Raw genomic sequence first — 23,584 nt, 5'->3', positions numbered from 1 at the left:
TCCCCTGAAGAAATTCCAGTGGAAATCCGAGATGCTCCTTGGGGGAAGGTGATTGAATGTGTGGGGGAACTCAGGTTTTCTTCCATCTTCGGTCAGCTCCCGAAAGGGAGGAGCTGACACGGGAATGGTTAAGTGGCTCTGAAGTTCACCCGTTGCTGACTGTTCCCGACAACTCCCCACGGAGAGGCTGCTTCATCTCCACGGCTGACTTTGTATTTCCCGGGTGATCGTGGGCAAATCACTGCACATCTCCAAGCCTCAGTTTGTTCACCTGTAATATGGGAGTATCAGTGCCCACCTTACAAGAATTCCGTGACATGCAAACTCCCTAGCCCAAGTGTGTGGTTATGGCTAGCTTAATTTTTGATCACATTCCTTTGAAGACACAGTCTTGAAATAACTGCCCGTCTAGAGCAGCATGCAGAGCCCTTTTGTCACCGATGTCCCCGTTTAGCTGCGGGCAGTTTTCGCACCCATTACAACAGAGTCTAGAAGAGAGGACTTGTTTTGCCCCAGGTCACACGGTGGCTACGGGCATCTCTGAGATTTGAACCCAAGACCAAACTTTCTGACTCTCATCTGAGATTTTCTCCCTGGAGTTGTCCCACCTTCTACCTCACTGGCTGGTTCTCGAACTTGCAAACCCAGCCTTCTCGAAACTGTTGCATAGCCGTCCGACCCAACTCCAGACAGACGTCTTGAAAACTTATTTCCACTCAAGCTTTGCACATCCTACTTTTCTCCTCACTCCCATCCCCATCTTGGGGGAATCTAACTCTTTGAGTTAGGGGTGGGTAGCCGGTAAGAAGAAAAAAAAATTCTTGGTGAAACTCAAAAGGCTTTCTATCCTTGTAAATTTAGTCTAATTTTATTTTCAGGGGCTCCTTGCCCTTGCCACTTGCTGGGGGGGGGGATGGTGGGAAGACTCGGGGAGGTGGAGCTTTCCCTTGGATTTTGGGAAAGGGGAGAGCTCCTGGGGTCCTTTTTAAAAGGCCCTCCCCTCATTTCCGGCCGCTGCTGCCAGCCTTGGCTGGGCGCCTGGATCCTGTTGCTATGACGACAGGAAGAGGCGGTGGCGGCGCCGAGCGATGCTGTGGAGAGACGGAGGCTAGTGGGGGTGGGGGGGTGGATTTGAAATGGGGGTGGGGGGTAGGGAGCAGCGGCTGGGGGTGCGGGTGGGGGAGGAGGCAGGGGTTTCCTTTATCTCCGACCTCCTTCATTCGGCTGAGACTGGCCCCTCTCCTATTTTTCTCCGGCTTCCTTTGGATGCCTCTCCAGTGTCTACCTCTGTCTCGCTCCCTGGGTCTCTCTCTCTCTCTCCCAGTCTCAGTCTCTTCCCATCTGCCTCTCTCTCTGGGCCCCTCTCTTTGCTTCTGCATCTGCCTTTCTGTCTCCAGGCACCTTTTGTCACCCAGACCCCTCTCCCCTAAATTTAAAAAATTTTCTCTCCTCTCTCTCTCTAGCATTCTTCTCTCTGTTAAGACCTTTGCCCCGTCCCCGATTTCTCTCCCCACTTTCTTTCTCTCTCTCTCTCTCCCATCCTCGCAGTCTCTCTCTGTCTTTCTCTCCCCATCTGTCTCTCCTCCCCCTCTCTGGATGACTCTCTCTCTGTCCCTTCTCTCCTCCCATTACCCAGATCCTGACCCCCCACCCTCTCCCTCGCCCCACTCTTTCCCCACCCCCTCCCCGTTTCTTCCCCGGGCTCTGCGTTTCTCCGTTTGCATCTCTGCCTCTGTCCCCTTCTCTCTCTGGATATTTCTCTCTCTCTCTCTCTCTCTCTCTGTGTGTGTGTGTGTGTGTGTGTGTGTGTGTGTGTGTGTGTGTGTGTGTGTGTCTCCCTCTCCAACTTCCTTCTGCCACCAGCCGCTGCCTCCCCCAAATTTCTCCCTCCCCCATTTCTGTTTCCCCGACTCTGGGTCTCTCTCTTTCCGCTTCTCCTGGCTCTGTCTCTCTCCCTCCCTCTCTGGGTCTCTCTCTCTTTCCCCACCTTCTTTCTGCCACCCAGACCCTGCCCCCCATCGCTCCCCTCCCCCCCCCCCCATCTCCTCTCCGAGGCCCCCCCATCCTCAGCGGCTCCCCTCCCCCCCTCCCTCCTCCTTCCCTCTCTCGTCCTCCAGCTCCGCACTTTACCCAGCGACACGGGAACCAAATTGTCTCCTCACCTTTTTTTTCCCCCATCCCGACCCCCTCTCCCTCGGGGCCCCAGCTCAGAGCTGCCCCTCCGCCTCCCCTCCCACCTCGACACCCCCATTCCCCGGACGCCTCCTCATCTCCACCCCCCCCCAACCAGGTCGGACGCCTGGGTCCCTCGCCGCTGGGGGAGGGGGAGCAGTGAGACTTGGGAGCCACAAGGGTTTTCCGGGGGGGGTTGCCGACAGGGGGGCTCAGCGTTCCCTCCCCCGTGCATCGGAGAGTTGACCTATCGTTAACAGAGGTGAGAGAGATCTTTTTGTTAATCGGAGGTGGGTGGATGTAAAATGAAGGCTCTGTGACCCCCCCTAATTCTGAAGGAAGGAGCTGGTCCCCTTCAGAGGGAGAGGCGATGGTGACCCCTCTCACATCCCGGAGCTTTCTAATTGGGGGGGGGTCCCCTGCTCCCTCCTTTGCTGCCGCTGACAGATGGACTCAAGGAAGAACCCCTAAAGCCAAGCAGAGTGCCCCCCAAATCGACACAATGAAAAGATCTTCGAATCTCTATAGGATGGAGAATTTCCATCATTCGCCACCCCCCCCTCCATCCCCTCCTTATCCCGGGTCCCAGGGGGCCCAGCAGGGGAAGGGGTCCGTCCTGCGGTCACAGGCTCACCCTCCCACCCCCCTTGGAGGCAGCAATCTGCTAGGACGGTGGAGGTGGTGGTGCTGGTGGTGAGGGGGCACAGAGGCGGGGAGGAGAGGCCAAGAGATGGAGAGGAGAGGAAACTCGGCGTCTTTCTGGAGAGGAAAGACAGCAAGGGGCCAGAAGTGAGGACACGGAGGCCGGGGGTGCCAGCCTCCAGGGCACTGTGGAATGGGGCCAGGGCAGGGGCCGTGTGTGGGCAGGCAGGGGTGGAGGTGAGGAGAGAACACACGCGTGGGGCACTAGGCCCAGTTGCCATGGAGACGCCCCCCCCCTAGACAACCTTTCCAACACCCCTCCTTGGAGCAGACCCAGTGAGGGCCAGCTGATGGGGGCGGAAGAGGCCAAGGTCACCCTGGTACTGGGACCCAGAAGCAGGTTTGTTTGTTTGTTTGTTTGTTTCCTCCTCTAAGGCCTCCAGGCTCTTAACTCGAATAGGGGGTTTGGGGGAAGAAGTCTCGGATAGACAGAGTGAGTTGTGGAAGCTGGTAAGGGGGGCATGACTGGAAGGAGGGTTGGGGTTAGGGTGGGAGAGGCAGGGCAGGGGGCGTGGTGATGGGGTGCTGTGGGAGAGGAAAATGAATGGGCCCGTGGTGGCTGCAGAGTGGGAAACGATTCCCTGTCGAAAGAGAGTTGTGGTCCTGTGGATGCAATGTTTCTAAGGGGCGCTGTCTATGGAGGGGATCTTTTGAAGTTCGGAAGAAAACTGAGTGTATGCTGTATGTTCCTGCACAGGTGAGATAGAAGGGGGAGTCCTGGGGGTGTTCCCAAGAAGGGAAGTCTGAGGGAGACATGCAGGGGGTTTTCCTGAGCAGGAGGGATATGCTGAGAGCTAGAGCTGGTGGAGGAGGGTGGCGAGAGTGAAGGGTGTTCTCCGTGATGTACGAGAAGTCAGGGTGTGTGTGTGGGGGGAGGTTCTTATGAGTTCAAGAGGCAGCGGGAGGTCCAAGTGAGCTGGGGAGATCTGGAATGGGGGGGTTCATCCCCATAACAGGGGCTACAGAGAGGAGATTTGGAGGTCGTGGGAGATGGTGGAAGGGCGGAGGGATGGGGGGGGGGACGCCGGGTAGACTGGGGGGAGTTCCTCCCACAACAGTGAATATACAGGTCAGAGCTCGGGAGATTTCTGAATGGAGAGGAATTTGGGGTCTGGAGAAAGGGATTCCTGTGAGTAGAAAATGCCGTGCAACTCACGGCAGAAATTTTTCTTAATGGAGGAGAAAGTGACGGCTCTGATGAGTTTGTCTAAGTTGTAGAGATACTGAGGACCACATTTGGAAGACTCCTATAAGCCAACGAAAGAGTGGGGTGTTTTCCTTGAGGCAGAGACATAGTAGGGGATGGGAGAGTGGTCCAAGGAAGACAAGTGGGGCTGTTAGAGGGAATGTGATGGAGATGGGGGCATTCTTCTAAACCGGGGGCTCCAACCAACGGCGTTGCATTCTTTAAAAGAATCCCCCGGGGGAAGTTTTAAAAACCCAGATGCTCAGGGCCACACCCCAGCCCAATGAAATCGGAACTTCTCAAGTATCAGTATCCTCTGGTGCTTTCAAGGTGCCACCAAGGTTGAGAGCCCTGGTCCAGAGACCTCGGGTTCTGAGTGGGGTAGGGGTTCCCATGCGGAGGTGGGGGGGGGTAGTCGTGACAGCTGTATGGTTTTCTGAGTTGTGCAAACTGCGGGGATGAGTCTGGAAGATGTGGGTTTTGTTGTGCTTGTTTTTTCTCAGCTGAGGAGAGACTGGGAGATTTATTTTTCCTAAGTAGAGGCCATAGTTGGTGAAGAGGTGGGCCTTGCAGGGGAAGGTAGGGGGTGGGCAGGACTTTATGAGAACGTTTGCTAAGAAATGAGGAACAGGACAGGGGTTCCTGGGGAGGAAGAGGCACGGGGGGGCTGGAGAGAGGGACGCTTCGCCGGTGGGGAGGACGGTGAGGTCGGGGGGGTGGGTGCGGAGCTGGAGGGGCGTGGAGGCGTGTCCTGGCCACACTCAGGGATGGGCCGGGTACGCCTCCGAGTGGGATTAGTGGGTTTCTTGGACACAGGGAGACTGTTTCTCAGAGAAGTGGCAGCGCCAAGCAGAGTGCAAGGAGTTCCCTCAACCGAGGAAAGAGCAGGGCTTCTTTGGGGGGGGCTGGGGTGCAGGTCAAGGGGTATCCGGGGGCTGAGCCTTCCCGTCTAATCCTTCATCTCGCCCCCTGCCCTCCACCAGCTGGCGACCATGGCTGCCTTCTGACCCCGCGCCCGGCCGCAGCCTCCTCGCCGCCGCCCCCGCCCCGGGCCCGGGCCCCGGGTCCCCGCTTCTGCCCGCGCTGTGACCCGCCCCGCCGCCGGCACGGCCCCGCCCCCGCTGCCCCGGTGGTGGCCCCCGGCCCCCCGGCTGCCCGTGGTCAAACTGGAGTCGCTGAAGCGCTGGAACGAGGAGCGGGGCCTCTGGTGCGAGAAGGGGGTGCAGGTGCTGCTGACCACGGTGGGCGCCTTCGCAGCCTTCGGCCTCATGACCATCGCCATCAGCACGGACTACTGGCTCTACACGCGCGCCCTCATCTGCAACACCACCAACCTCACGGCCGGCGACGACGCGCCCCAGCCCCGCGGGGGCAGCGGCCCCCCGGAGAAGAAGGACCCCGGCGGGCTCACGCACTCGGGCCTCTGGAGGATCTGCTGCCTGGAAGGTAGGGCGGCGGGGGCCCCGGCCTTGCGCGCCCCTGCGGTCCCCACCGCGGGGGGCTCCCCGGCTCCGCCCGCCTCTTCTCGCCACGCCTGCCCACGGCCTCGCCGCCACGCCCCTCCCTCCTTTCCACTCTCCGCTGCGTCCTGAGCCTCTGCGGAATCCCGCGCCCCCCGCCCCTCGCCGCGACCCCGCCCGTGCACGCCTGTCCTGCGCCCCCCTCCGCTCGGGACCCCCCTAATGTCGCCTTTGCTTCACTCGCGGGGAAGCCCCCTCTCCTCCCTCCCTCTCACCCCGGTGGGTGCCCGGGCTCCCCGCGAGAGGGCGACCCTCTGCGCGTCCTGCGCCCTTCCCGCTCGCCCCGAGCTTGACCCTGACCCTGCACCCTCTGGCCCTTTGCATCTTCTCGCGCCCGCGCCCTGCTTCGAAGGGACCCGGTCGCAGCGCCTTCCGCGTCTCCTCGGTGCCTTCGGCCTCACTTTGGCTGTTTCTCTCCCGAAACCTCACGCCCCGACGGCCCATGACTCGCGGCCCTCTCCGCTCTCCTCTCTGTGGCCTGGCCTCCGCTAGATCTTGTCCCGCTTGACTCTCCCCACCGGGCCTCCCAGCCTCCCCTCCGAGCCCTTGTCCTCCTTGGTCTTTTTTTTTTTTTTTTTTTTTTTTTTTTTTTTGCGGTACGCGGGCCTCACACTGTCGTGGCCTCTCCCGTTGCGGAGCACAGGCTCCGGACGCGCAGGCTCAGCGGCCATGGCTCACGGGCCCAGCCGCTCCGCGGCACCTGGGATCCTCCCGGACCGGGGCACGAACCCGTGTCCCCTGCATTGGCAGGCGGATTCTCAACCACTGCGCCACCAGGGAAGCCCCCTCCTTGGTCTTTAGAAGGTTCTGCCTCATCTCCCCTCCGTCCTCCCGTTGACCTCCTCCTTCCGGACCCTGCTTCTTGACGCCGGGGCCACCGCCTCTTCTAATCTCCCATCTTTGTTCGTCGCTTGGCCCTGCTCTCCTCCTTGCAGGCTCCCTCGGCCTCCCGTCTCTCCACGCCAGGCCTCTTCCTCTTAGCAGCTCCTCTGTTCTGCTCTCAGCTTTGCCATTTCTTTCCACGTAGCATGGAAGTGATGCGCTGGGAAGCAGGACACCTGGGTTTCCAGTCCTCCTGGGCATCTGTCCCCCTGTGTGATCGCTATCTTGTCACCTCCCCAAGCCGCGGGGCCCCCTGGTCTGCAACACGAGGGGGTGGGTCCTGCCAACCCCCAATTTCCCCCTCCAGGGCCCCAAAGATCAAAATCCCTTCACTTCTCTTTCTATCCCTCTCTTTTCCCCATCTTCTCCTCCTCCGTTTTGCTGGGCACTCTTTTTTTTTTTTTTTAAATTTTTGGCTGCGTTGGGTCTTCGTTGCTGCGTTCAGGCTTTCTCTAGTTGCGGCGAGCGCGGGCTACTCTTGGTTGCGGTGCGCCGGCTTCTCATTGCGGTGGCTTCTCTTGTTGCGGAGCATGGGCTCTGGGTGTGCGGGCTTCAGTAGTTGTGGCACGGGGGCTCAGCAGTTGTGGCTCACGGGCTCTAGAGCGCAGGCTCAATAGTTGTGGCGAAGGGACTTCGTTGCTCCGCGGCATGTGGGATCCTCCCGGACCAGGGCTCGAACCCGCATCCCCTGCATTGGCAGGCAGACACGTAACCGCTGCGTCACCAGGGAGGTCCCTTGCTGGGCACTCTGGAGCAAGGAATGTTATTATCTCGTTTAATCCTACGGTGGGGGGGGCAGCAGGGCACCACTCTCCTGTTGAGGATGAGGAAACCGAGGCTCAGAGATGTCAAGCTACTTGCCCAAGGTAACCCAGCTGTGACTCGGGAAGAGCCCAAACAGCTCAGGTCTGACGGATGGGATTTGCAGATACGCTTTGTATGGTGCGCAGAGTGTTTAAAACTGAAACCAAAATCTGAATCGGTTGCCAACATTTAAAAATAGGGAGATTGCGCATTGAAAATCCGATTTCCAGCCTCTTTTGAACTAGTGGAAGATCTGACGACACGGGGCCGGTATCCTGCAGTGGCCACGGTTGGCTGGATCTGAGTAGCAGCTGCTTCCTCCGATCAGGCATGAGGGTCTCCCTTTCTCCAGTCACCTCTGGTCCCTATTGCCTCACACCAATCCAATTTTCTCATTATGGTATAATTTGACACCCAGTTTCTCATTATACGCTGCTGGACAGTGGACAGCAAATGGTAATCATTCCATGCGTTCATCCCTCGTCAACAACCACTATTTATTGAGGTTATACTATGTGCCAGGCGCTGTTCTTGATTCTGGAGCTATAGCAGTAGAAGGAGAAAAAAACCAACAGCAAAGAAACCTGTTGTTTTTTTTTTAAATTTTTTAGTTTATATTGGAGTATAGCCAATTAACAATGTTGTGACAGTTTCAGGTGCGCAGCAAAGCAACTCAGCCACACGTATACACGTGTCCACTCTCCCCCAAACTGCCCCCCCATCCAGGCTGCCACATAACACTGAGCAGAGTTCCCTGTGCTCTACAGTAGGTCTTTGTTGGTCACCCATTTTAAACATAGCCGTGTGTACCTGAAAGATCCCTGTTTTTATATGTCTTATATTCTAGAAGGAGAGACAGATAGTAAGGGAGATAAGTAAATACAACATCTAGGGTGTTGGAGCTGAGTGCTAAGGAGGAAAAAGAGCAACGGAGGGGATGGGACGTGTTAGGGGCAAGGCTGTGAAACTGCAGAAATTGGAGATAAAGGTGGCTGAGCAGGTGCCGTCTGAGAGGTAGGCTAAGTGAACCCAGAGATGGAGCCATGTGGCTTCCGGAGGGAAGTGCTTCAGGCTGTAGAAACGTTGCCCAGGCTCTGCAGTGGGGATGTGCCTTGTGTTTGACCATCAGGGGAGGCCCACGTGGCCCAGGCAGAGCTGGTGAGGAGGAACGTGGTAGGAGGTGCAGTCAAGGCGATAACAGGAACTTCCAGGTCCTGGAACGCAATTTGCTTTCCACATCGGAGGTTCGTGAGTGGAGGAGTAACAGGAGCTGGCTTAAAGGTTAAGGGCATTGCTCTTGGCTGCCGTGTTGAGTATTTAGGAGGAGAGGAAAAGGGAGAATGGGAGGTGGCTTATCTGGGGTGGGAGCCGTAGAGTTTGGGTTTGAACTGCGCGTATATTCTGCCGCTACAGCGGGCAGGAATTGCTGATGGGGCAGTTGTAGGCTATGAGAGAGAAGTGTCGGGGTGTCTCGAAAGCGGGGTTTCCCAACCTCGGCGCTGTTGACATTTGGGGATGGATAATTCCGTGTTGCGGCTGTGGGGCTGGGGTTGGGGGGTGTGTCCTGCGTGTTGTAGGATATGTAGCAGCATTCCTGGGCTCTACCTTTTAAAACACCAGCGGCATCCACCGGTGTGGACACCAAAATTGTCAACTGTCTCCAGACTAGGAATAAAATCGCCCCTAACTGAGAGTCAGTGCTCTAAGGCTGTGGCCTCAGCACCGGAGAATGTGGTGGGGGAGATTCATCTGCTGGAACAGCTGGTATTTTACTGTATCTGTTTTATTTTCTCTTACCCAGTTTATTATAAGGAGGGCTATCACGGGCTCAGTTCTGGACACGTCAAATTGAGGTGCCTTTACCCCCCAAAATTACAAACATAAATTGAGGGTGCCTATTCGAGATACTGTGTAGGACAGGAGTCAGTATAGGAAAGGACCCACAAAGCGCCATACAGTCAATTTCTGAGGCTTTGTGGGGCGTGCGATCTCCGTTGCTGCTGTTCCTTAAAACAGCCAGAGATGATACGTGAGTGGATGAGCGTGGCTGGGTTCCAATTCAACTTCCTTTACAGGCACTGACGTTTGAATTTTGTATCATTTTCACGTACCACGAGATAGTCTTCTCTGACAGTTTTTCAATCATTAGAAAAAAAAAGTAAAACCCATTCTTCGCTGGATTGGGCGGGCTGGGTTCAGCCTGTGGGTCATAGTTTGCTGAGCCCCTGATCTACGATGTTAGCGATATGATATATGAGGTCAGAGTTCAGGGGAGAGTCTGGGCTGGTGGGCGGGTCATGGCATGTGGACGGGTGAGCAGAGACAGAAACAAACCAAAAAATGAGTTGAAAGGCTGAAGCCTGAGCTAGTCCGGTATTCAGAGACAATCGGAGAGATGGGAAGAGCCGTTAAAGGGAGCTGAGCAAGGGGTGACCACAGAGGTTTGGGGGAAATGAGGTAAGTGGGTCCTGGGGGCCAGAGGAATTGTGTTAAGCAGGGGGGTAGATGGAGGTGGACTTTATTGTTAGTATGGTCATCATTCGTGTGTCATTGGATTCCCACAATAATCCTGTGCAGTATGTACCACCATCGCCCCCATCTCCTAGAAATGAAAGCTTAAGGCTCAGAGAGGGGAAGCACCTTTCCCAAGGTCACACAGCTAATATGCGGTAGAGCCTCGATCTGAATCCAGGTCTCTTTTGTTTCCCAGGAGTCAAAACAATACAACCACTAGCCTCCATCCTATCGGGGATCCAGGGGTGTAGAAACTGGCCCCCAGCCTGGGCCATTGCCCCCTGAAGACGCTCTGTCCCCAGGAATTCTTAGGTCCCATCCTCATCTCCCTCCAAGTCTTTCTGAGAAGTGCAGTAGAAAGTAGTGACTGGGACATAGACTCTAGAACAAGACTGATTGGGGTACTTCCTGTCTGCCGCGCACAGAAAGGTGACATTGAGCCACATATTCCACTTCTCGGTGCTTTATTTCCATCATCCGTGAAATGGGGATTATAACAGCCCCTAACCCACAGGGCTGTGGAGCGAATTCAATGAGTTATTACATGTAAAGCATTCAGAACGCCAGCAGGCACAGGGTAAAGGCTAGACTATGTCGTTTATATTCTGTTCTTCTTCTTATTATTATTATGAATTCAGATGACCAACCCCTGAGTGTCCCCTCCTTGATAACCCAGAAGTCCCAGCCTCCCAACCAGCACCGCCCCTCAGAAACATCACACAAGCTGTCCATATAACTTCAATGTTTCTAGCAGTAGCATTAAAACAAGTACGAAGGGGAAGGTTCAATGAATCTAACTTAATAAATACAATTTATACAATATAATACATTAATGTAAAGGTTAGCAGTGCATTTTATTTAACCAAGCGTAGCCAAAATATTATTTTAACATGTTAGCAATATAACGATTATTAATGAAACAGTATGCATTTTTCTATACCAAATCGGAACTCTGGTGCCTATTTTACACTCACACTCCGTCTCAAGTGCCACATTTCCAGTGGCCCAGGACCGACCCCAGGGCTGGGGCATCCGTATGGGTCTAGCTCCCTTCTCAGGAATTTCAGCCTCCAGGATCTGGACCCACAGCCCCATTTATTCGAGCGGACTGTATAAAGCCTCTGTGCTCAGCACGTTGCATGCCTTATTATCTCATTGAATTCTCCCAGTTGCCCCAGGGGGGAGGTATTATCACCCGAGTTTGCAAGAGCAGGAAGCTGAAGGCCAGAAAGGGGGGGGGTCAGCCACGTGGCCACCCAACCTAGGAGAGACAGAGCCCCTAGTCCTCACCGCGGTACACACCGCTCCCCGCCACCGCTGCCTGCCCGGGTCTGTGTTCGGCGGGCCCCGGGGAGACTCGGAGACCCATCACCACCGCCCCTGCACCTACCTGAGGAGCTCCCAGCCCAGCTGGTCGGATACGGCGCAGAGGCCTTCCGCACGACCCCCGTGCGTTCTGTGCTTGACCCTGTCATTCGCGTGTCACCGGATGCTCACAGACCGTATGTGGTCGTTATCAACACGCTCACTTTCCAAACGAGGAAGCCGGGGCTCAGGGGTGTTCAGATCCCCGAAGCCCCACGGCTGGCAAGTGGCAGCCCTGGCATGTGAGTCCAGAGACTCTGATTCCAAAGCCCGTGCTCTTGGCCGACGTAACCACTGAGTCTACCGCCACAGACATGCTCACCTCTGGGACGTCCCTGGCGGTCCAGTGGTCAGGACTCTGCGCTTCCACTGCAGGGGGGTTGATTGATCCCTGGTTGGGGGAACTAAGACCCCCGCAAGCCGCGTGGCTTGGCCAGAAAAAAAAGAAAAAGAAAAAAAAAATGCTCACCTTAAAAAAAAAAAAAGGACACCTTTGAGGCCCAGAGTCTCCCCCGCCCCATGATTTACCATCTATAGAACCGAGCAATTTCTTCAACTCTCTGCCTCAGTTTCCTCACCTGTAAAGCAGGGATACTATCCCTGCCTAGTATTTCTAAGGGTTGGTCACGCATACTGTGTTCATACGTACGTGTCAAATGCTGTCAAATGCTCGGAGCCGTGCCTGGTGTGCGGATAGCCCTCTGTAAGTACTAGGCATCCTTACTGCCAGCATGACTGGTCCGCGGAGAGAGTCTGCATGCTGTGCTGCCCCCAAGCTCAACCTCCTTGAATTATCATTCATGCTTTGAGAGAAGTACTATAATCCCACTCAAGAAAGGAGAGAACTTGACGCCCCCTACCACACCATACTGGATGTGCTGATGGGTAAACATCTGTATGCAAAAGGTGTATCTTCATCCATTCATTCAATGGCTTTTTTTTTTTTTAAGTCAAATGCACAGAATGTGAAATGTACCATCTTAACCATTTTTTAAAAGCACAGTTCAGTAATGTTAAGTAGATTCGCGTTGGGTACCCAAGCTCCCAAACTTTTCATCTTTCAAAACCGAAGCTCTGTACCTGTCCTTCCCTCCTCCCAGCCCCTGGCAGCCATCATTCTGCTTTGTCTCTGTGAAGCTGATGACTCTAGATGTCTCACACGAGTGGAATCATACAGGATTTGTACTTTTGTGACTGACTTATTTCACTTTGCATAATATCTTCAAGGCTCACTCAGGTTGCAGCATGTGTCAGAATTCCCTTACTTTTAAAGGCTGAATAACATTCCATTCTACGTAGATGGCACACTTCGTTTATCCGTTCATGCATTGGTGGACACTTAGGTTGCTTCTGGCTCTTGTGAATAATGCTGCCACGAAGATGGATGTACAGGTATTTCTTAGAGACCTTGCTTTCAATTCTTTTGAGTATATACCCAGAAGTGGACTTGCTGGATCACACAGTAATTTTAATTTTTTGAGGAACCTCCACACTGTTTTCCATAGCGACTGCACCATTTTATATTCCCACCAACGGTGCACGTGGGTTCCAATTTCTCCACATCCTCACCCACACATATTTTCTGTTTTATTTTGTTTGTTTGCTTGTTTATAGTAGCCATCCTAATGGGATGGTATCTCATATCTATGAGAGGGTATTTCACTGTTGTTTTGATTTGCATTTCCCTAATGATTAGTGATATGGAGGATCTTTTCGTGTGCTTGTTGCCCATTCAATCATTCATACATAGAAATATTTATTCAGCACTTACTATGTGTTAGGCATTGCTCTAGATGTTGAAGAGTGGTGAACAGCCTGTAAGCTAACATTCCAGTGGGGGCAAACTGCTGTGTGTTTGAATTCTGCTTCCACCACCCACCAGCTGTGAATTGACGAACGCTTGTTATACCTCTGCTTCCTCATCTGGACAATGGGTATACGGCGTGGTATCAGCTGAACACTTAATTGTGTTCCAGGCAAAGAGCTAAATCTCTACACCTGGATTCAACCCTCACAACAACCCAGTGAGGTAGGTCCTAGTAGCCCCTTGTTATAGGAAAAGGGATTAAAGCAAATTGGCCCAAGTAAGGCCAACGAGGTCACAGAATAAGGACATGATGGATTCAGGCTTCATTATCAAGCAGTGCATTCCAATTGGCAATGCTCGGTCACTGCAGGACACCAATAACATTATCTATTTCGTGGATCTCCTGTGAGCTCCGGATGAGTTAATCCACCTAGGGAGCACTTAACAAATGGTAGCTCTTAGTGGGATTATTCACTGCCTTATAGCCCTGCTTTCCAATCTTCTCCTTTACCCCCGTTTCCTTCTGTGTCATCTTTTGCCTCGGATCTCCCCTTGTGTCATCCTTATATTCATTCATAATTTACTTCTTTCGACACTCATTTCTTGAGGCCTCCTTTGTGCCAGGCAATGCTAGGGACACACGGAGGAATCAGACCCCATGCCCTCCCCCTTCAGGAACTCCTAGCGTGCTGAGGAAGAAGTTCATAAATCAAAGCAATGCATGCTAAAAAGGTGGTAGTGCAGGGAGCTGCTACACCCCAGAATGGGTGGGAGGTGTGTGTGTGTGTATGTGTGTGCGCGAAAGCTTCCTCAAGCCGGTGTCCCGTGCGCTGCTCGCTTGCGAGAGTAAGTTTTTCGCCAGTGAAGAATGCGAGCACAGTGTTCTGCAGCATTCGGCAGTGGCCTGGAGGTCGGAAGGAGCCTGGAGAATTGAGGAAACAAAATGTATTTAACTTTATACTTACTTATACATCGGTCTGCAGCTGTGTGAGGATGTGGGTTCTTGCGGGGAGGAAGGGGCTGAGACTGCAGGACCACTGGAGGCATGCCGCCCCGCTAGCGTGCCTCTGCTAGCTCCGACCTCTGCGTCTCCTCCCAGAGGACCCCGGGTGCAGTGCGCAGAGAGCGCGGGAATCCCTCTCCCATAGGGAGGATTGAAGAGACTACAACCCCAGTGACCCACTGGGGCTTCTCTCTCCTCACAATTGGACTCGAAGGCTTCATAGGGCCTCATGGGAAGTGTAGTCCTCCTCGCCCTCCACCGCCTCTTCCTTTTCCCACGCATTTCCAACCGATTTTGAGTCGAAGGGTGACGGTATGGCTGAAACCAACGCCTTCTTTCTTACAGAGGTGGAAACAGAGGCCAGAGAGACTGTCCCCGTACAGGTTACAGGGCAAAAGTTCTTGTGGCCTTTTAGTGAGTGTTGGATGATTTATTTCCTTCCTTCCTTCCTTCTTCCCTCCCTCCCTTCCTTTTCCTTTTTTATTTTTTTAACTGGTAGGGAAACTGAGGCCCGGGAGGTTGAAAGTTTGTCCCAGGTGCATAGACAGGCTCAGGAGCTAGCACTTCCTGTTTCCCAATCAGAAGGGGTTTGGGGAGGGTCTTTTCTCACCCGGGGTTTCCCCACTCTTAAGTGCCCACGACTGTCACCTCCATTCCCCTCCAGGGCTGAAAAGAGGCGTCTGCGTGAAGATCAACCATTTTCCGGAGGACACGGACTACGACCATGACAGCGCGGAGTATCTGCTCCGTACGTGGGGGTCGGGGACAGACTGGGGGGACTGCCGGGCCTGGGCAAGTGCCAGGGGAGAGGGGGCTGTGCTTCGGCACTTAGAACCACACGCAGAGATGAACTTGTCAGCCAATCCAAGCCCAGATACTGAGATCCTCTGGCCGCCGATTGGCTCAGTGGTCTCTTTCCCGCCCCCTCCTCTCACCTTGGGGCGGGCTGAGAAGGGATCCCGGGAGCTGATTGGCCGTGTGATGGGCTGGGTACTCGAGGCAACTCAGTGCAGTGACTCTCTGAGTTGCGAGTAGCCCCTGCGCCCTGGGGCCGTGAGGCAACCTGAGGCGCGGACGGCGCGGACGGGCCATTCTAGGGAGCTGGCTGGGGAAGCCTGTGGTGAGATTGGTAGCTACCTCAAGAACGCGGCAAATCCAGAGTTATGATTGGCTGCGGCCTCAACCGGGCTCAGAAATCGCAGAATCTGGTTGCGAGAGACGGTGGAAAGGACTGCAGAGAGAGGGGGAGAGAGAGAAAGAGGAGAGAAAGTAAGAGAAGAGAAACCCAGAGCTACAGATGAAGCCAGGCAGAAAGAGGGTGGGGGAGGGACAGAGAGGAGGAAGGGAAGAAGCGGGAGAGGGAGAGAGGGAGGGGGCGGGGGGGAGAAGAGAAACCCAGAGAGATAGGTGACGCCAGGCAAAAGGGGGTGGGGTGGTGGGAGAGAGGTATTTAGAGATTTGATTCAGAAGATCTGGAGGAAGGAAAAAATGCGCAGAAGAGAGGAAGGGAAAGAGCGTGCGAGAAGGAAAATGAGAGAGGGAGAGGGTCCACAGAGAAATTGAGAAGTTCCAAGGGGGAAAAAAAGAGAGAGAGAGGGAGAGTGATTAGAGAAATAAAAGAGAAGAAAAATATGCCAGGAGAGAGAAAAATAGGAGGAAGAAAGAAAAAGACACAGAAAAAGAGAGAGGCAATCAGATCGAGAGAGAAATTTTATTTATTTATTTATTTATTTGAGAAATTTTAAAGAGGAGAGAAAGTGAGACAATAACAGACAATAACCAGGCGGAGAAGGAGACTTGGAGAACCAGCGAGAGAGAAGCGGAGACGGAGGCAGCAGGAGGCGCGGGCCGCCGGGGGCGCAGGCGGCCGTGTCGGACGCCCGGGTTCCCACCCCCGCCTCCCCATACTCTCCTTTCTCCAGGAGTCGTCCGGGCCTCCAGCATCTTCCCCATTCTCAGCGCCATCCTGCTGCTGCTCGGGGGCGTGTGCGTGGCGGCCTCCCGGGTCTACAAGTCCAAGAGGAACATCATTCTGGGAGCAGGGATCCTGTTCGTGGCAGCAGGTGAGGGACAGAGGGACGGGCCGGCCCACCTGCGCGCGCGCACCTGTCTGTGCGCGCGCGCGCGCCTGCAAAGCTACCCTGCCCGGGCGCTCCCTGGGGCCCGGAGCCTTCCTAGGCTCTTCCCAAGCTCCATCGCCACCCGCTGGGCGAGGTAGGTGTCGCCTTCCGGTAGTCTTCTAGGCAAGTGAACCCAGCACAGACATGTGTCTGTCTACCGCGTAATCCCGGATGCCAGGAGTTTAGATTCCAAAGCTCGCGGTCCAGGAGACGGAAGGGGAGGAGCTTGGGAGAGGGGGTGGGCCCTTGAGGCTGAATTGCGGTCTTGAGGACGGAGACGACAGACCTGAGAGGGAGAAAGGAATTTGGATTCAGATGGGGAGGAGCTTGCTCTAGGGGGCGGGGCCTCGTGGGCTTCGGTGTACCCCAAAAGGGTCTGGTCCTGCGAAAGCATCTAGACCAACTCGGTAGTGAGGCAGGGCATTAAGGGGCAAGATCCCCTTTCTACTCGGAGTGAGTAGTATTGGGAAATTCGAGGAGTCAGAGCCTTTCTGAAGGGATGGAATCCAGAGAAGGGGGAGGATTTAGCATGAACAGCAGGGGATGCTTTGGAGATGGATCAAGATCTGCAGGGGGTGGGACTTGGAGGATTTGAAAGACCGGGCTAATTACTTCTGGGACGGGGGAGGAGCCTGACCGCGATCCTCAGGGGGCAGGGTTTAGCAAGCTGGAGGCGGGGCTTAGAGTAGACGGGAGACCTGCTTTAGTACGAGTAGTATGGGGAAGGCCTAGAATAGAGGATAATCATGAAAGAGTTCGGATCAGCCAGAGTCAGGGCCTAGACTCAGAGCGGGATTACCTCATTAACTAAACGAGCAGAGGGTGAGGCCTAGGGAACACCAAGGTTTATAAAGTTAAGAGTGGAGTTAGACCAATCAGGGTAGGGCCAGGAAACCCCAGCCAGGGTCATCTTATCAAGGTTAGAGTTTAGGCCAGCGAGAGAAGGGCCCGGACCATCTGGAGAGGAGTTTAGACCATCTGGGGCAGGGTTTGGGCCATTCCGGAGGGATCTGGACCATTAAGGGTGATCCTAAACCTTCTGGGGTAGGCCCTGGACCAACTGGGGCGGAGTTTAGACCAACCAGGGTGGGCTTTCGACCAACAGAGTAGGACCTGAATTAGCTGGGCACGGTGGACCATCCGAAGCAGGATTTGGGGCCCTTCGGGGCGGGGCCTGGGCCACCTGGGAAGAAATTTAGATCATCTGGGAAGGGGCTTGGACCACCTGAGGGTGGAGCTTAGGCCAACATGGGGCGGGACCTGGGCTGGCCAGTGGGCTGGTCGGTCTGGACCATCTGGGGCGGGGCCTAGACCATCGGGGGTGGAGCTCAGACCAGAGCGGGGCGGGGCCTGGGCCGACGGGTACGGGCCGGGGGCGGGGCCAGGGGTGGCCTCGAGGCTCCCGTCTGACCGTCCCCGCCCAGGCCTGAGCAACATCATCGGCGTGATCGTGTACATCTCGGCCAACGCGGGCGAGCCGGGCCCGAAGCGGGACGAGGAGAAGAAGAACCATTACTCGTACGGCTGGTCCTTCTACTTCGGCGGGCTGTCGTTCATCCTGGCCGAGGTGATCGGCGTGCTGGCCGTCAACATCTACATCGAGCGCAGCCGCGAGGCGCACTGCCAGTCTCGCTCGGACCTGCTCAAGGCCGGCGGGGGCGCGGGCGGCAGTGGCGGGAGCGGCCCCTCGGCCATCCTCCGTCTGCCCAGTTACCGCTTCCGCTACCGCCGCCGCTCCCGCTCTAGCTCCCGCTCCAGCGAGCCGTCGCCGTCGCGGGACGCGTCTCCCGGCGGCGCCGGGGGCCCGGGCTTCGCCTCCACGGACATCTCCATGTACACGCTCAGCCGCGACCCGTCCAAGGGCAGCGTGGCCGCGGGGCTGGCTAGCGCCGGTGCCGGCGGCGGGGCGTACGGCGGCGCGGCGGGGGGCGCGGGGGGCGGCGGTGGCGGCGGGGCGGGCGCCGAGCGGGACCGCGGGGGGGCGTCCGGCTTCCTCACGCTGCACAACGCCTTCCCCAAGGAGGCGGGCGGCGGCGTCACGGTCACGGTCACCGGGCCGCCCGCCGCGCCTGCGCCCGCCGCGCCCGCGCCCGCCGCGCCAGCCCCCGGGACCCTGGCCAAGGAGGCCGCCGCCTCCAACGGCAACACGCTCAACAGGAAAACCACGCCCGTGTAGGGGCGCGATGGGGGGCGCCGAGGGGGGCGTGTCCGGGGCGCGTGCGCGGGCGCGCGTGCAACGAGGCTGCCGGGGGTCGGGGGCGCCCCCCTCCTTCCCCGTGAGCGCGCTGGAGACTGCTTGGTGCTCCCCCGCGCCCCCTCCCCACCTCTTGGGCGTGGGGGAGCGCCCGCCACCCTCCGAATCAGGGACCCTGAGGGAGGGGGAAGGGAAGGGAGGGGGCCGTTGGGAGGGAGCGTCGTGTTTTATTTATTTATTTTTTGTGGGGGGGAGGGCTGTGGTGTTTTCTGCAGTTTTGAGATGTTTTCTTTTTAATGTTTTGCTGTGTGCATGTGGGGGCGGGGCACGGGGGAGGGACTCCCAGCCCAGCCCAGCCCAGCCCAACTCCTGGAGAGGGACCCATAACACACGACTATATAGTTATACCTGCAGACTATATATATGCTCTATATAAAGAGACAGAAAGATAAAAGAAGGGCTGCAGAAAGGCAAAGTGACAAGGGACAGACGAGGGCATTCGTTCACTTCTTCATTCATCCTTCCACAAGAGTTTTAAAAGCACCTGCTATGTACCAGGATGGCGCTGGGGAGGGAACGTAAACAGTCCCAGAGACAGACTTGATCATTCATTACCAGCAATTTATTTGTGTACTTAAGTGCCAGGCATTGTGCCGAATGCTGAGCCTACAGAAGGAGGGAAGTCAGATAGGGTCCCCAGCATCCTCATAGAGTTTACATCTTGTGCATGAGACAGACATTAATCCAAGAAATGTGTACACCACAGTAAGTTACAGTTAGGGCAAAGGAGAAATCCAAAATGCTCCTTCAGGGAGGCTTAGCCCAGTTTAAAAGGAAGGGGTATTTTAGCTAACACAAAAGGATGACAAGAAGCCAGCCAGGTGAAGCTGGAGGGAAGAGTCTTAGCCGGAGAACAGCATATGCAAAGGCCCTGGGGCAGGAAGAGCTTCCAGAGAAGGCTAACATGTAGTAGTGAGCCACATGCAGATGGAACAAGATGAGGCTGGAGATGAAGGCAGGGCCAGACTGCCCAGGGACTTGTAGGTCAGGTCAAGAGTTTAGATTTAATTTGAGGGCAGTGGGGGAGACATGGAATGGCTTTAAACAGGATCATAACATGAATGGTACAGAAAGGGAGGAAGGAACTCAGAGATGAGAGTGAGAGGCAGAGACATGCTGAAATAGAGCAGCAAACACAGGCACTGGCCCTTCAGACTCCCTCGTGGGAGGGAGCAGATAATCACACAAATACTAGCACAGGCATCGTGTCTGGTGTGCAGGAGAAACACTAGGACTTAGAGATTCATGTTTCACTCATCCATTGATTCAGCCATTCACTCCTCGACATTTTTGAGCATCTGCTAATGCACCAGGCAGCGTATTAGTATCAGGATCCCCACTGGTGCTCTCGAGGAGGAGTCGAAAACCGAACTCCAGGCAGGGCGATCGATGCTGTAACAGGAAGCAGGATGGGCAGCTTGACCAGAGAAGAGACGGTGACCGACTGACAAGAGTGGGTAGTACTTGGGGAAACTTCCTGGAGAACATCAGACCCACCCAGGCTGGGTTTCAAAAGGATGAGTGATGAAGGGGGTGAGGAAAGCTTTCATGGGAAAAAAACCAACTCGAGTCGGCTTGGGGCCTGGGGGGCGGGGGATATAAGAGCATGATGTATTGGGGACAGAGCTCATCCTTTGGGGATGCAGAAGGTCAGGGTAGGGGTGGGAGATAAGACCAGAGAAGGAGCTAGAAGCCAGGGTCTAAGGATGCTAGGGTTCCAGGCTAAGGAGTTTGGACTTTATTCTAAGGGTAGCAGGAGACACGGGAGAACTTGGAGCAGGTGAAGAGCAGGATCAGACGTGGGTGTCAGAAGGAGACACCTGGGCCATGGGAAAGGGCTGGACAGGAGGCCAGTGCTGTGGGATAGATGAGAGAGGATGGCAGTTGAGCTGGGAAAGGGCTCTGGGGGTCGAGGGATGGGGGGGAATGGATTTGAAGGTCACTGGGGACACAGAAGGGACAGTGCTTAGTGGGTTTCCCTTCGTTTGCTCAGCAAATATTCCCCAAGGTCCTCTATCCGCCGGGTCTTGTGATAGACTGGAGGGCAGGGGACCGGGGAGGGGTTCCGTGGGGGCAATGTTGGAAAGAGATGCTGGGAAACAGAGGGAAAGGAATACGACTAGCCGGACAGAGGGGAACTTAGTGTAGGGATGATGAATGGAGGGAGGGACAGGGAGAGACAAATTTGGTGGGAGACCGGGGCAGAGCTGGCTAGGGGGTAGTGGATTCTAGAGTCCAAAGGCCAAACATAAAGGAAGAAAGAGGTGGAGGATAGGCAGAAGGGAGAGCCGTGGGAAGGAGGGAAGGTCGGGGAGGAAGGATGAGGGCAACAGAGACCAAGACTAGGTGAGTCACAGGGACAAAGGAAAAGGTCAAAGACACAGGAAGGAAAGGAAAACGGACAGGAGAGAGATTGCCGCCAAGATACACAAGTCAAAACAGAGAAGTCTCAGAGATGAAAAAAAAAAAAAAAAAAAAAAAAAAATATATATATATATATATATATATATATATATACACAGAAATGGAGGGGTAAAGCTGCAGAGATGTGCCCAGAAAGAAATGTGGAGACTCAGAAGCACACACAGGGTATAGGATCCATCTGTTTCTTTGGTTTGTTTTCAGTATTCAAGAAAGTTATTGGGCTTCCCTGGTGGCGCAGTGGTTGAGAGTCCGCCTGCCGATGCAGGAGACACGGGTTCGTGCCCTGGTCCGGGAAGATCCCACATGCCGCGGAGCAACTAAGCCCGTGAGCCATGGCCGCTGAGCCTGTGCGTCCGGAGCCTGTGCTCCGCAACGGGAGAGGCCACAACAGTGAGAGGCCCGCATACCGCAAAAAAAAAAAAAGAAAGTTATTGAGTCCCAACCTGTTCCAGAGCAGTCTAGGTGCAAGGAATGTGGTATGGAACAGATAGCCAAGGTTTTGCTCTCCTGGAACTCACAGGAGAGACAAACAATAAACAAGAATTTCAGTTGCAGAGAAGCGTTTTTAAAATGAAGCTGGAAAGAGAGTTCCCTGGGAGCCTAGTGGTTTGGATTCCGGGCTTTCACTGCCATGGTCGGGTTCAATCCCTGGCGGGGGGGCGGGGGGGGGCGGGAACTGAGATCCCGCAAGCCACGCAGCACAGGTGGGGATGGGGTGGGGGGAAAGCAAAGGGGGAGGAGCCTCAGGAAGAACCCACTGCAGCAGTGGGTTGCGAGAAGTAAAGGCACTCGACAAGCATTCTGGCCAAGCAGAGACAGCACAAAAGGCCTGAGGAGTTGCCGATTCTTGAGGAGGCCCCATGGCCAGCAGATGAACACGGATGAGAACATTGGGGTGAGGTCAGAAGCGTGCGCTGGGGGCCTGTCATGTGGGGGCTTGTAGCCCTGGGAAGAAGTTGGAATTTTACTCTAGACTCCGTGCAGTGGGCATAGGAATGACATGCTCCTGTTTTTATTTATAAAAGCACAACAAAATAACAGAACCGCGTCGCTGCGCTGAGAATAGATTTAGGAGTGAAGGTGGAAGTAAGGAGTTAAGAGGCTGTCGTCCTCGGCTAGTTGAGGCTGCTGGTGGCCTGGACCAATGAGGAACTGGTGAGGGTGGAGAAAAATGGAAGAACAGGAAATGGGGTTTTGGAGGCAAAGCCCATGGTGGTGGCGCGAACTGGATGTAACAGAGGAGGGGAAGAAAAACCAAAGAGAGAGAAGAGAAAAACTCTTCCCTGTGTGAAGTTGGGGGGGTGCCGCTATGTGTTGCCTGGAAAGGGGTCACTGGGGGAAGGGATCAGGTGGGAGGGGTCAAGCATCCTCCTGGGGCCATGACAAGTTAGGCCTGTGAGCAATCCAAGCCGAGGTGTCAGGTAGCCGGTTGCTTGGGGGAGAGGTCGTGGTTGGAAATGTCCGCATATAGGAGACAGCATATTTAAAGCCTCAGGACTGGAGGAGGTGGCCTAGAAGATGCGTGTGGATGAAAGAACCCGGCCAGAGACTAGGGGGCATCTGCAGGGTGGGGGGCGGGGAGGAAGATGTAGTTAAGGGGGCAAGGAGTGGCCATGATGTAGGCAGAGACCAGCGTGGAGGACCGGAAAAGGATCCGTGGAGCAAAGGAGCCACGGGTTAGATGACACGACCCTGACACGAGGTCATCGCCGTGCAGCTCGCCTGAGCGAGTGGAAGGAAGAGGTTGTGGGAGGGGAGGTGGAGGGAGAGGGAGGCCAAGCCGTCCTTGTGGTAGGAAAGTGCCAAGAACTTTCCCACCAGAGAAAGTCCATACCCTTTCTGTGAAAGGAGAGAAAGGAACACTGGCAGACAGGGAGACGGAAGAAAGAAAGATAACCCCTGGAAGGAGAGAGCCATTACAGCAGGCGAGATTGAGAGAGACGGGGAGGCCCAGGGCCGGGAGGGAAAGAGGGATTCTGGAGGCAGGGCAGAGGTACTGCAGGAAGGTGTCCGATTTCTCAGAATGGAGACGTTCGTGGATGTCAGGCAGCCCAACTCCCGTCTCACGTTGCTGCCAGCACCGGGCACTTGCTCGGACTCCCCTCTGAGTCCTGCCAAGGCCTGGGAATACCCGGTGAGGTGAAGGAAAGAACAGGTTCCACTCATTCATTTAAGAAACAGTCCCTGAGGCCTTCCAGGCACCAGGCCTTGCAATCTCAGAGCTGGGAACTCAGATCTGAAGACCGGAAGTGCGGCCAGTCGGGATGCAGAAGGAGGTGTGCCCTGAAGGGGGGCCCTTCCCTAGCTTGGGAGGGGACGTCTGCGTGTCACCATGTCCCTTCATCCGTCCGTCCATCCATTTGCCCATCCACTCACGCGGGTCACCTACGCACGCATTTTGGGCTGGGTGGCGCTGAGGACAATGAGATGGGGTTCTCTTGCACCTGAGCCCTGCCAGAGGCTGATGGGAGAGCCAGACACAGACGTACACGATCACAGTCGCGTCCCAGGGCAACGCATGCTCCAACGGAAGCAGCACAGGGTGCCCGGTGGACAGAGAGGGTTAGGATGCAGCGGGCCGGCTGGACCAGTCAACCATGGGCAGAGGAGTTGGTGAAAGGTGGGTCCCCCCTGGGCCGTGGCACAGGGGCTGAGGGAGGGAGTGAAGGGGTAAAGATCAGGCCCTGCTGCCATTCCACACGGCTGTCCCTGTCCCTGGGGGAGCTGAAACTGCATGGAAGGTCCCCCGGGGGTGCCCCGTCTAATAAACTCGATGAAGAGGACTGTGGCTCTGGTTCCCACGCCCCTGACACCAGCTTCTCCCTGAGGCC

At 55.5% G+C, this 23,584-nt stretch overlaps 1 protein-coding gene across 1 annotated transcript; it reads left to right on the top strand.

Annotated features, from left to right (window-relative positions):
- The first annotated feature begins 2,878 nt into the window (after nucleotides 1–2,878).
- Nucleotides 2,879–23,536, top strand: CACNG8 (calcium voltage-gated channel auxiliary subunit gamma 8). Its single transcript, XM_059044162.2, is given in 6 exon segments — nucleotides 2,879–3,214; nucleotides 5,044–5,123; nucleotides 5,126–5,506; nucleotides 14,620–14,703; nucleotides 15,878–16,018; nucleotides 17,500–23,536. Coding segments are annotated over 6 exon segments (1,488 nt in total). The 5' UTR covers nucleotides 2,879–3,164; the 3' UTR covers nucleotides 18,252–23,536.
- Nucleotides 23,537–23,584: the final 48 nt, after the last annotated feature.

Source organism: Kogia breviceps, chromosome 18 (genome assembly GCF_026419965.1).
Source record: "Kogia breviceps isolate mKogBre1 chromosome 18, mKogBre1 haplotype 1, whole genome shotgun sequence".
Classification (NCBI taxonomy): Eukaryota; Metazoa; Chordata; class Mammalia; order Artiodactyla; family Physeteridae; genus Kogia; species Kogia breviceps.
Note: the sequence above shows the minus strand (reverse complement) of the source record. Positions and strands in the feature narration are given on the sequence as shown.